Source organism: Electrophorus electricus, chromosome 8 (genome assembly GCF_041902795.1).
Source record: "Electrophorus electricus isolate QZ-2024a chromosome 8, ASM4190279v1, whole genome shotgun sequence".
NCBI classification, from domain to species: Eukaryota; Metazoa; Chordata; class Actinopteri; order Gymnotiformes; family Gymnotidae; genus Electrophorus; species Electrophorus electricus.
The window spans coordinates 7,103,247-7,115,249 of NC_137504.1; the positions used below are offsets into that span (position 1 = coordinate 7,103,247).

At 38.8% G+C, this 12,003-nt stretch overlaps 1 protein-coding gene across 1 annotated transcript; it reads left to right on the plus strand.

The window, feature by feature from the left end:
* Positions 1-9,455: 9,455 nt before the first annotated feature.
* LOC113574984 (olfactory receptor 4B13-like) lies at positions 9,456-11,370 on the plus strand. The gene is made up of 2 exons (XM_027006243.2): positions 9,456-9,514; positions 9,650-11,370. The coding sequence occupies exon 2, from the start codon at positions 9,655-9,657 to the stop codon at positions 10,621-10,623; it is 969 nt and encodes a 322-aa protein (XP_026862044.1). The 5' UTR covers positions 9,456-9,514; positions 9,650-9,654; the 3' UTR covers positions 10,624-11,370.
* Positions 11,371-12,003: the final 633 nt, after the last annotated feature.

Genomic DNA, 12,003 nt, shown 5'->3' on the forward strand with positions numbered 1-12,003 from the left:
CACCCATGGCCACATCAACCACCATGCATCCCTCAGGCACTTGAACAGTGCCCTCATTCGTCCACCAGGCCCCTTTACATCGACTGGGTGCAGAGACCGTGGTCATCTGGTGGGGTATGAGTGTGACACCAACTTCCCTGGAAAGCTTGGGGGACAATCTATACCTCCTGGGTGAGAGCCAAAGCATGCGTCAGCAAAAACACACACAAAAAAAACCCTTGTTTCTTCCCTTCTGTCACAGGCAACGAACATCCCAAAAAAAAAAAAAAAAAAACCCAAAAAACAGAGGCATAAAACGTGAATTTTTCACTGAACATTAAATGGAACAAAACAAAACACAGCTTTCCTCATACTGCACATTACCAGTAGCTGACATACATGATGCACAATCACTGGTTCCTCCCATACATGATAGAGGCTGTTCTGACCAACACAAAGCACCTTAGTAGGGGGTAACATATGCACAAGCTGGCTTTTGGCCATCCTCAAGGCCCAAAACATTTCTGCATCCTCCTCCTGGGGTAGTGGGTTTCCTCACAGCTTACAGCACTGAGTTCAGTGTCTAGCAGAAGCAGGAGCACTCCTCTAAGCTGCTCTCTACTGCTCCCTCAATGCATGCAAAGTACTGGTAGCACATGGAGGGCAAAAGAGGGCTTTGGCAATACTGCGCAGGCATCCATCATGACATTAGATGAAGCAGTATACCTGTAGTGCCGTGATCCACCTGCTGACCTGGCAGTTAGGGTCAGCACAAGCCAAATAATTGAAATGCATGAGTCAAATCAGCAAAGAACACCTGTCCACCGCAAGGAAATCCAAACTGAATATGAAAACATCCTCATAGGTGCAAGCCATAACTTGTGCACTTAGCTCAGACCCCCCAGTATGACCAGGAGCAACTTCTTCCTTCAGTTACGACCCCATCTAGGCTGTGAGGCCATAACAAGGAAAAAGAAAAAATGTGAATGGCTAACGGAATGTAAGTTGAAAAAATAAAACAGCAACAAAACAAACTGAATCACAAGTGGAAGGTTTTGCCAGTGTATTGTACAGAGGTTATCATTTACAAATAATCATTTACAAACACATAAACAGAGACAAAACCCAAACGCAACAAAAATATATATGTATATATACACAGCTACCCAAGCAGGAGGTGCAAAGTCGAAGTCCAAAAATGGGGATAAACAAGGTCATACACAAAATGTCATACAAATTTTCAATCACAGCCAAACAAACACAAAACTAACAAACAATCTCTCTCTCTCTCTCTCTCTCTCTCTCTCTCTCTCTCTCTCTCTCTCTCTCTCTCTCTCTCTCTCTCTCTCTCTTCTGGGAGGGGCCATTAAATATCTGACACAGTTGGCTTAAAAACCCAGTGAGGGTTACCCTGGAGTCTCAAACAGGTTGGAAATCCTGGCAGTGGACCTAGAACACATGCACCAAATTAACACAGCACAACACTTTTCATATTGACTTCACTGATAGTAATGGACTTGTAGTAGGGTGGTGTCACAGATCCTGCCCAGCCCTCTAGGATTGTCACACCCAGATTCTCCTACTCCAGGAAAAATCACCAAATAACCAAATCACCTTGACCTGATTACTGAAGTTCTACACCTGTTCCCTTCTAATTAATTATTCTCAGTCCTCATATATAGACAGTATAGACATGATGCATATCAAGTATTTCTCTCTCATGTTTGGTCTTCCTGGTTATCGGTCTGTTTCTCTCTCACACTACACCTCGCTCCTACCTGCTGAACTTGTCTTGGTCTCAGCTAGTCCTTCCTGCATAGCTTATCTAAGTCGAGAAAAAAATAAAAACATCCACATTTGGATCTGAACATCTAGCATTCATTAAAGAATATTTTGCCAACAGTTGGATCCAGCAGAGTTACAGCCCAAACTCACAGAACAAGAAGGTATCATTGCAGACTTACAAAGTGCCATCCAGAGACTCTCCAGTGGTCAAACATGTCCTCCTTCTGAAGCTGCGTATTCAGGAGGTGCTGTGTCTCATCAGGCTGGTATATCTGTTGCGTTTCCCGAGCAATATGATGCAATACTCTATGTACTTCACATATGATGCTTCTCAGTTCAGAACTGCAACTTAGCATATCCACTTTGTTTACTGATGAAGAATGTTCTTGGGGAACAGCCCAATGGGAGAGTCAGGACCCCTCTCTACTGTATAATTTGAAGGAGTGTTCTATAGTCTGTTTAAAGCTGCATTTGACCACCCAACCTCTGGAAGGGATCCTGGGACCCTGTTAGTCAAGCTTTGACAAGGAAGACACACTGTAGCTGAATATGTGAGACAGTTCCGCTTATGGCCTCTGGCAGCGGGTGGAGCGAAACAGCTTTGAGAGCTATGTTTGGCAGAGGACTCAAGTAGGAACTGCAAGTCAAACTTGAGTCAACAAATCTGTCTGAATTCATACAACTAGCTATAACAACCTGCAACACACCCAAGCCTGATAAGCAGAGTAGCTTTTGAGAGTGGTTCACTTCCTTGCTTGACTCCTAACATCAGGAACTTAGAGGAAGCAGATGCGCTGTCTTGTTTATATGACAAGGAGGACAAACCTGAAAGATCTGAAAGCATCTTGCCTAACAGTTGTTTCTTAGCTCCCATTAGGTGGGGTTTTCATCAAGAGTTAGATGAGGCCCTGTGTGATGATCCTGGCCCGGAAAAATTAAACAATATATATAATATAACTGATCTACCTCCCTCTGAAAGTAACACTATAATCATAGTGGTGGTTGACAGGTATTCACCTTTGTTTTCAGGATGTATGGTCTACCCCAATAAGATTATAGCCTCCCCACAGGTCATCATCCCCATATCATTGGGGAGGTTGGGAGGATGAATCAAGAACTGGGGAGATTCCTCTGGCAGTATTGGGCTTCGCATTCAGATTTTTCTCAATACTCACACTGGGCTGAACATGCACAAAATTCTCTCAAACACTCTTCTACCCAACTATCTCCTTTCCAATGTGTTTACGGATTTCAGTCCACTTTCCACTTCCGACATCCCTGCTCTGGATCACTGGTTCCACCACAGCGCTAAGACATGGGAAGTGGCACAACTCCAACTGAATCAGGCCATCTGCTCATAACAACCACCAGAGCCCAGGGCTCTGGTTATCACCACCAGAGCCCTGAACCTGTATTCCACACTGGTCAGAGTGTGCGCGTCCTCACGCAATATGAAATTGGGGTCATCTTGCAGGAAATTAAGCCCTCATGCTCTGAAGAATTAACCCAGTTTCTTATCAATTATTGATCTAGCTTCCATGTCTCTTTGCTGAAACAAGTGCACTATCGCCCTTTGTTCACAGGTTCTGCTCCTGTCAGTCTGTCTATGTGGTGTGAGAGATCCTGGATTCCTGTAGACGAGATGGCTGCCTGCATTATTTCATTGATTGGGAGGGGTATGAGTGAGAGGAACAACCCTGGGTACCTTCAGAGAACATACTGGACCACTTGCTCATCTCTGACTTCCATGCTGCCCATCTGGATCATCCCGGCCCCAGGAGCTGAGGCAGGCCAAGGGCTGATTTCTGAGGAAGTTCAGCATTTGCTTTGTGTAAAGCAGATTTCCACGTTTGCCTATTTTTTTCAGTACTCCAGATATTGAAATACAATAGGAGAGAGGGCTATTTTTTTTCCACCTAAGCTGTAGAATGCTTAACATATAGCAAGTGCAGAACCAGCTAAATTAGCAGTACAAAAATATTCACATAATAATTAATACAAATAAAAATAATGTAATTACTATAAATAAAAAATAGGTCACTGTGATTTGCCTTGATTTTTCTTTTTAAAACAACAGTTATATATAGTTCTGTTTCAAATGTATGGGATTGGAAATTGGAAATGATTGGAATTGGTTAAGTAGGAAAAGTTACTCATTAAACTTTCAGTCAATTAAAGATTTTTAGTGATCCACCCAAAGAGCAAGGTTCATTATACTTCTCTTGGACTCCCAACCAGGAATGGTTCTGGCATCACTGGGGATCGGACCTGCGATCACCCAATGATAGGATCAGCACTTGGAGCCCTGTAAGCCTTTTTCAAGGTTCACCAAGCAAGTATTAAAAGGTCTTAAAATTACTTTCTGTCTGTTCATGTTGAGCAGTTTAATTTGAGTGCAAGTAAGTGTGTAGGATTTCTAAGCAAGTTATGAACAGAAGGGTAAGGTTTATTGTTTCAGTGAGTATTAGATAAAGAAAGTTAGGTTAGCTCACTGCATCACAACATATATTACATGAAAATATCTCTAGCTAACTAGTTTACAACAGCTAATTGGAAGCTGCAAGTTAAGTGAACTCAAGCTTGACAAAAAATTTAATTTACAAAACCTAATTAAAAAACAACAACAAAAACAATAATAGGAGAGATTGCTAGTCTTATGATATCAGCTCAAGTATGATGAACTGTACATGATCAGAACAATACATTAACTCATTTAAAAGGAGATGTTGATGTGTTATTGATTAATACTTAACTGCTTTTTCAATCTGGTCCACTTTACATCACCCTTTGGACCTCCCATGTAAGCAGTTCCTTGGTGTCTTTCATGTGCCACTCTTAGTGTTACAAGAAATGTTTCATAGAATGCATTTTATCCAGTATTTTTAATTGTTCAATGATGTTTATATAGAAGGTATGTGATTTTGACTGTGGGGGAAAAAAAGTCCAAATGCAGTTTTAAACGCTCATTAAGGAGAAGAGTCTAGTGCCAAAAGTTTGCATCCAGACCTTAGACCATCCAGACCAACCTGTCCTTGGCTTCTGACCAGGGCTATATCTCTCTGCTTATATTTCTTGATCTTTGTGCAGCATTAGACACTATAGATCACAACATTTTACTAGATAGATTCAAAAATGTTGTTGGGATTAGGGGAATAGCCCTTTCCTGGTTTAAATCTTATCTAGCCAGTTGCTAGTAGATTAACATAAATGGAGACTTCTGAGCATACAACAAGGTTAGCTATGCTATCCCACAAGGATCTGTTCTAGGGCCTTTTCTTTAAAATTGTGCTGGTTTCCACTGCTACGCTGATGATACTCAAGCTGTCTCAACCAAACCAGAGGACATATCATCTTAGTATTATAAAGGACTTCAGGCACTGGATGTTGAGGAACTTGCTCTCACATAATCCTGACAAAACAGATATGCTTCTGTTAGGACCAGAGACAGCTAGGTCCTCACTCACTCACTAATTATTCAATGAACCTCAATGGTCTCCCAATCACATCTTCTCCAAAGATCTTGGAGTTATTATGGATCCCAGTCTCTCATTTATGTAAATATTTCTAGGATTGCCTTTCTCCACCTTAGGAACAGTTCAAGGATTAGGAACATGATGGATGCATTTATTGCTTCAAGATTGGATTACTATAATGGTTTACTATTATAGTGGCTGTACCACTAAGTGCCTAAACAAGCTCCAGCTAGTACAAAATGCAGCAGCCAGAGTTCTTACTAGAACTAGAAAACTTAATCACATCACTCCTATCATAGATACTTTTCATTGGCTCCCAGCAAAATGTCCTATTAATTCTAAAATACTTCTAATAACCTGAATGGTCTTGCCCCACAGTACCTTAGAGAACTCTTTAGATCCACCACATCTGCTTAGATCAAAAGGTACAGGCTCTTTACTAGTACCAAGACATGCCTAATAATCTTGTCTCTCTTTCTGATGAGGGACACCTACCCCTTTTGTCTTGATGTTACTGAGCCTTAACCCATCTCAGCTACCACAGCTACTCCTACCACCCCCTGATGTCCCCCTGCTCTAGCCCACCACACCTCCATCCCAGCCAACTACTCTCCGTTGCTCTTATTGGATGTTTTGCAGGATGGGTTTCAGACACATGCACACCATCAGGACAAGACTAGTACCCCTAGAAAGTTGGACTAGACATTAATTGCTTATTTTTTCATTTTTTATTCATTTTTCTGTTAATATTGTTATTATTGTGGTGACTGTTGTCAGGAGGAGGATGGGCCCCTATTTGAGTCTTGGTAATTGTGGGATTAGACTTGGACATTTGTAAAGCTGCTTTGTGACAACATCTGCTGTAAAAAGTGTTATATAAATAAATTCTAGCATCATTCTAGCATCTGAATTTGACATGTTTTGAAGTAGACTGTTGGTTGGATGGTTTTGTTAGAGCTACCAGTGAAAACAATCACAATAATCTAATTGGGATAATAAGAAAGCATGAACCAGAATCTCTACATCTTGAATGAAGAACATGGGCTAAAGACGGGCAATATTATGGAGGTGGAAAAAGATTTTCAACAATGATCTAATGTGAGGTTAAAAAAAAAGTGAAGAGTGCACCAAGCTACTGATGAAGGTTTAATAATGGCAACATCTAGATCAAGTATAAAATCAGAAAGGTTTAAAATTATGGATTTGGAACCTATTAGTAAAACTTCAGATTTGTGAGGGTTTAACTTCAAGAAATGTATATTCATCACTCTTTGAGATCTTGAATGCATGGTAAAAGAGCTGTGTATCTGTGTATCATCAGCATAACAATGAAAGGGGAAGTCATGACTGTGAATGACCTGATCAAGAGGTATCATGTAGATAGTGAACAGGAAAGGGCCAAGGACTGATCCCTGGGGTACTTGCACAACTGTATCAATGACAGATTTATATTTACCAAGGGCAATGAACTGAGATCTGTTTGATATATAGAAAATTAACCATGCTAGGACAGTATTAGTGATGAGTGATGAGTTTGTTATGGTTAACTGTGTCAAATGCTGTATCAAAGTCAAGAGAAGAAGAAGAAGAAGAAGAAGAAGAAGAAGAAGAAGAAGAAGAAGAAGAATACTCAGAGTGCCAGAGTCAATAAAGAGAATATCAAAAAATAATCAAGTCATCTCAGTGCTGTGCATGATCCTAAACCAGATTGGAAGGCTATGAAGTGGCTTAAAATAGAAGCTGCTCAGTGAGGTGTGAGCAACAAATAGCAGGAAGCATCAATTCCACAGTTAGGAAAATTGGCTGTCACTGTGGACTGTGGGTTAAGAGCAACATAGGCAGAAAACAGCACAATGCCCTCTTTGACACAGGCTCCTCGGTTTCACTACTACATCTAGGCACACTCCCTTACACCACGAATGGCACAACAGATGGCTGTGGAGTGATGACAGTGAAACTCATGTCTGTCACTGGCAACAGCATCAACATGACATGGAAGAAGCATAAACCACACATGGCAGAGGGTCTGAGTCAAATGAACAAGTTCTGGCTCATGCCTATACAGGATGTATGTATACATGGCTTGGATTTTCTCACTATGGCCAGTGCTGTGCTTGACCTTGGGAGGAATCAGGGGAGATGAGAAACTGTCAGTAGCAACAAGTGGTAGAGCAGAGGCAGAGAGTCTGGGTTCCCTGGCAGCAAAAGCCCCACTTTTGTGAGTGAAGCTGTTGGTTGAGGAGCTGAAAATGCAGTGCCAGGGTTGGTTGGTGGTTCTCCTGAGGCAGGGGGCAGCACACACAAGCAGCACCATTACCAGCATTGATGATGCCACATAGCATGGAGAATGAGGGATGTGCAGGGGGTAGAAAAAGTGGTTGAGAGGAGTGGTGCTACTGCCATCGCCCTGTACTGGCATCACAAGAAGGGACTGTGGTTGCCTGCTGCTGAGGAGCTGGCACCCCACAAGACTGGAGCCAACCAGAGATGTGGATGGGCGGTGGCAGCTGTGGGGGGGCTGCCAGAAAGAGCAAGGTTAGGGTATTGGGACTTTCATGATGCCATCCTCCTCCCCACAATTGTAAATTGTGTTACATTTACATCCACAATGTGTTAAATGCTTTAGTTTTAGTATAGTTTACAGTTTCATTTATTCTCTTTTAGTTAATTTCTCTGTGCGACGGTGGTGACACAGAGGGAGCAAGAGGCGAGGGTGAAATGAAGGAGTCTTTATTCTCCATAATAAAGTACGACAAGGTGCAACGCAGTGACAAAGGAAAACAAAAGGCTTCAGTTAGTGTAGAGCAATGTATTGCTCTAAGCTCTGCTAACGTGCAGTGCTGACTTCAGGAACCTGTGGTCTTAAAAAATAAGAGAGGAAACAAGGAATAGATGTGTGGGGTTAATAGACGGGTGATTGGAACCATGGCAAGTGCTTGGTGTGGTTCTGGGCAGCAGTGGGCGAGTCCCTCCTGCTAGATAACCAGCTTACCGTGTTTAACGTTTACCCTGTTTAACTTTTAGTTACCTCACTCCATTTCCCACATTTTATTTAGTTCCTGTAACGCGTGGAGGCAAAGCAGGATGCGGGGACGAGTCGCATAAAATAGAAACATACGTTTATTAATGCATATAATGGAAGCTTTAGCTTGCAGGCTATCAAAGTCACACAAACAACAGACTTTTATACATGCATACTAACGACACACAATGAGGAGCAGGTGTGAAACACAAGGAGGGCATGGCCATACAGACGAACACACACACACACGCACACACACACGCACACACACACAAGGAGACGGTTGGGAGGGGGCGCTGTATCATTCCTGTTTTGGCTATCTCTTTGTGTAGTTCAGTAAAGAGGTCACTAAGAGAAATGTCATCCATTTCTCTGCTGACACTACAATAAATTATCTCATTACTCCAAGGTTGTTTCTCCTTCTGTGATTTTTGTTTGCTGGCCCCGCTCAAATTTCCCATTTGTCATTTGATTTATTTTGCTATCTTATCTTTATGAAAAAACAAAATGTAATAGTAAACAAACTATTCTCCTTGCACTTACAAAGCTCTAGGCTGTAGCCAGTGCGGTTAATCTCCTATCAGAATTATGGCTATAAGTATACTTTTGTTTACCAACTTAGTTTTACATTGGTAGTATTTAATAAATCTAACTTTTCAGTAAGGTCAGATTATTTAAAGAAAGAAAACATATGTGTCATACATATTGGCATTTATACATTTAGTATTTTTTGTACGCTTCCTTTATTTTGTGTACCCTGCCTTCAACAAAAATGCTTATATTACTAATGGTCATGCATCATTTTTTATTTGGATACTGGGTTAATTTTGCTTTTGTTTACGTAGACATCCAGTAGTCTGAATTATGAATATATTATTTTTTAAAATTATATTTAAAAAATTAAGCTTCCAGTGGCTATTTACTGACAAATGATGGCAGTTTACTGATTAGGGGAAAAGTTAAATAACACATTGAGAAAATATGGTAGAAATAGGTTTCATAACAACAACAACAACAACAACAACAATAATAATCCCACAATGCCCTTTTGCAGACAATATTCCAAAATGTTTTCTTTACGGGTGATGAAATAACATGTTTAGTAGCCCCCACAGGAAGCTATGTAGATTCTCTCCTATAAATTAGTCTTCAAAGAGAAAGACTTTATTTGGGAAGTCTCTACCAGAGCACAAAAAGCTAGAACAGAGCTTTCATTCTCTCTCAGATGCTGACAGACACTTTAAACTACAATATAGTAGGCTACCATATGTCTTCCATTAGTTAAACAGTTGATATGTTTTAGAATATATAAAATAATGTTTGTATTTCTAAAATGAAAGAAATGCTTATTTAACTGCTTCTTTTCTCTTCTTTCCTTCTCATTTTTAAGGTAAAATGGACAACATCTCTACAGTGACTCTTTTATTTACAGCACTTAATGAGTCTGATAGGATGAGCAGGTTAACTATATTTGCTTTTACCCTTACTGGTTTTTTAACAACAGTTATTCTCAATTTTATGTTGATTCTAATTATTGTAATAGAGAAACCCCTACATAAACCCATGTACATTTTTTTGTGTAATTTGTGTGTTAATGGTTTGTGTGGAACTGTAGCATTTTATCCAAAGGTTTTATATGATTTAACCATGCAAATCAGTCTAGTCTCAATTCAAGAATGCATTGTTCAAAGTTACGCCATTTTCATCTATGGAATAGGAGAATTTACAAATTTGAGCATAATGTCACTTGATAGGTATCTAGCAATATGCAGACCCCTATATTATCACACTGTTATGACCCATGTGACAGTATTAAAATTAATAATGTTCATTTGGATGTTTCCATGCTGCACCACTTTAGTGATCATTTTAATGGAAGCTAGGAATCCCATATGTGGACAGTATGTAAATAAACTGTACTGTGGAAGCTTTCACCTAGAAACACTTGCTTGCAATGCACACATTTCTGAAATAATAATCAAATGGATTTTTTTTTGTTTACTGAACATTCTGGTGTCATTTGTGTTTTTGTCCTATGCAAAGATAATAATAGCCTGTAAGCGATCTAAACTGAAACAAAATAAGTTCATGAGCACATGTGTACCACATTTGATATCATTCTCAAATTTCATGGCATTATCACTGTTGGATGCTACACACACACAATTTAAATTAGATATTCCCCAAATGTTACAAAACTTTAACTCAGCTGTGTTTTTAATTTTTCCCCCTGTTGTTAATCCCATAATATATGGAATAAAATTAAGTCCAATCAGGACACAAATAATACTTTTTGTCCAAAGATTACTTTTTAATGTTACTTATAACTCTTTTAGTTTCCCTAAACAGAAAAGCCTAAAATGATCATATCATTAATGAAGTTGCACTTTCATGAAATTAAACTCCAATTTGTCAGTGTGGTCCTTTTCTATTCATATTAAAAGATTACATTGTTTTATTTTTAATTTAGCTCTAAACACTGAAGACTAGTAATGTGGAATCTTATATGGAATCTTATATTGAATGTTTACACTTGTTTATAGTTGTATTTTGCATTGTGTGTAATTCTAATAAATATTTAATAATGATTATTATTGCACAAATGCCTATCTGCATGTATAGTTAATTGTAATGTCATATTTGTAAATACAATGTACTGAATGTTGTAATAGTGCACAAATACATAGAAGACAAGTGGAAACACATCACAAAGGCAAACTTCATAAATACACTTTAATATTTACTTAGTTACCTGACACCTATCAGGACCTATCAGGATATATATGTCAGAAAACCTAGTGTATGAAGTGGCAAATAAACTTCCATAGCTGTACTTTTGTTCACTGTATTATAATACATGTCATGTGCAAGAGCCCATGTTTATAATTTAAGAAAGAGGAGTATATTCAATTTTAATGAAAATTTAAATACTGAAATTGGAATGATTTAGTCCACTTTCTTTTTTCTCAAATAGCTAATGCAATAATTAATAATTAATCAGTAATAAATAAGAATATTGTCTGTATGAGAAACAGTCTGACAAAAAAAAAGGTTTTTGTGCTATTCATTTTTTGTCGTTATTTAATTAGTTTATTAGTTTACAAAGTTGTATTTTGGACACTTTTCTTTGTGAGCTATATTAATTTTGCAGTCTGTTCTACTTTAAAGGTGATCACTACAATACAGTGTTTCCCATCATCATGCTACAATCATGCTACAATCAGATATAATATAGAATGTAATATGTTGTATAAGGTTTGGGATGCACACTGAGCAAAGACATCCACTAAATGACTACATAAAATGTAAAATTTCATGTCATCTGACTATCTGAAAGAACAGACTTGTTTTTTGTCATATGCACAAAAACAACAATAAAATAAAATCTATACCATATAGATGTAAATAATACATAGTTCTACTGTTACCACTATTGAGATGCAGATAACAAAACTTTGATAATCATGAAAATGCTTGTAGGGTAATTGAAACCATCAGGATTACCATGTGCTTTTCACCACGATAATTTGCTGCAGCACACATCACATGATAGCGTCTGCAATGAATTCCTCTTTCAGTAAGCAATTTCTAATTTCACCCAGTGTGATAAGAAACAGTACTGCCATTTATGCACCTACATAATACAATTTTGAAGTTATTGTCCAAATTGTAGTAACTTCATTCGATTTACACCTCCCTCAGTAATAAGTAGAAAATAAAAATGACCAGAACACTGGCATCTTG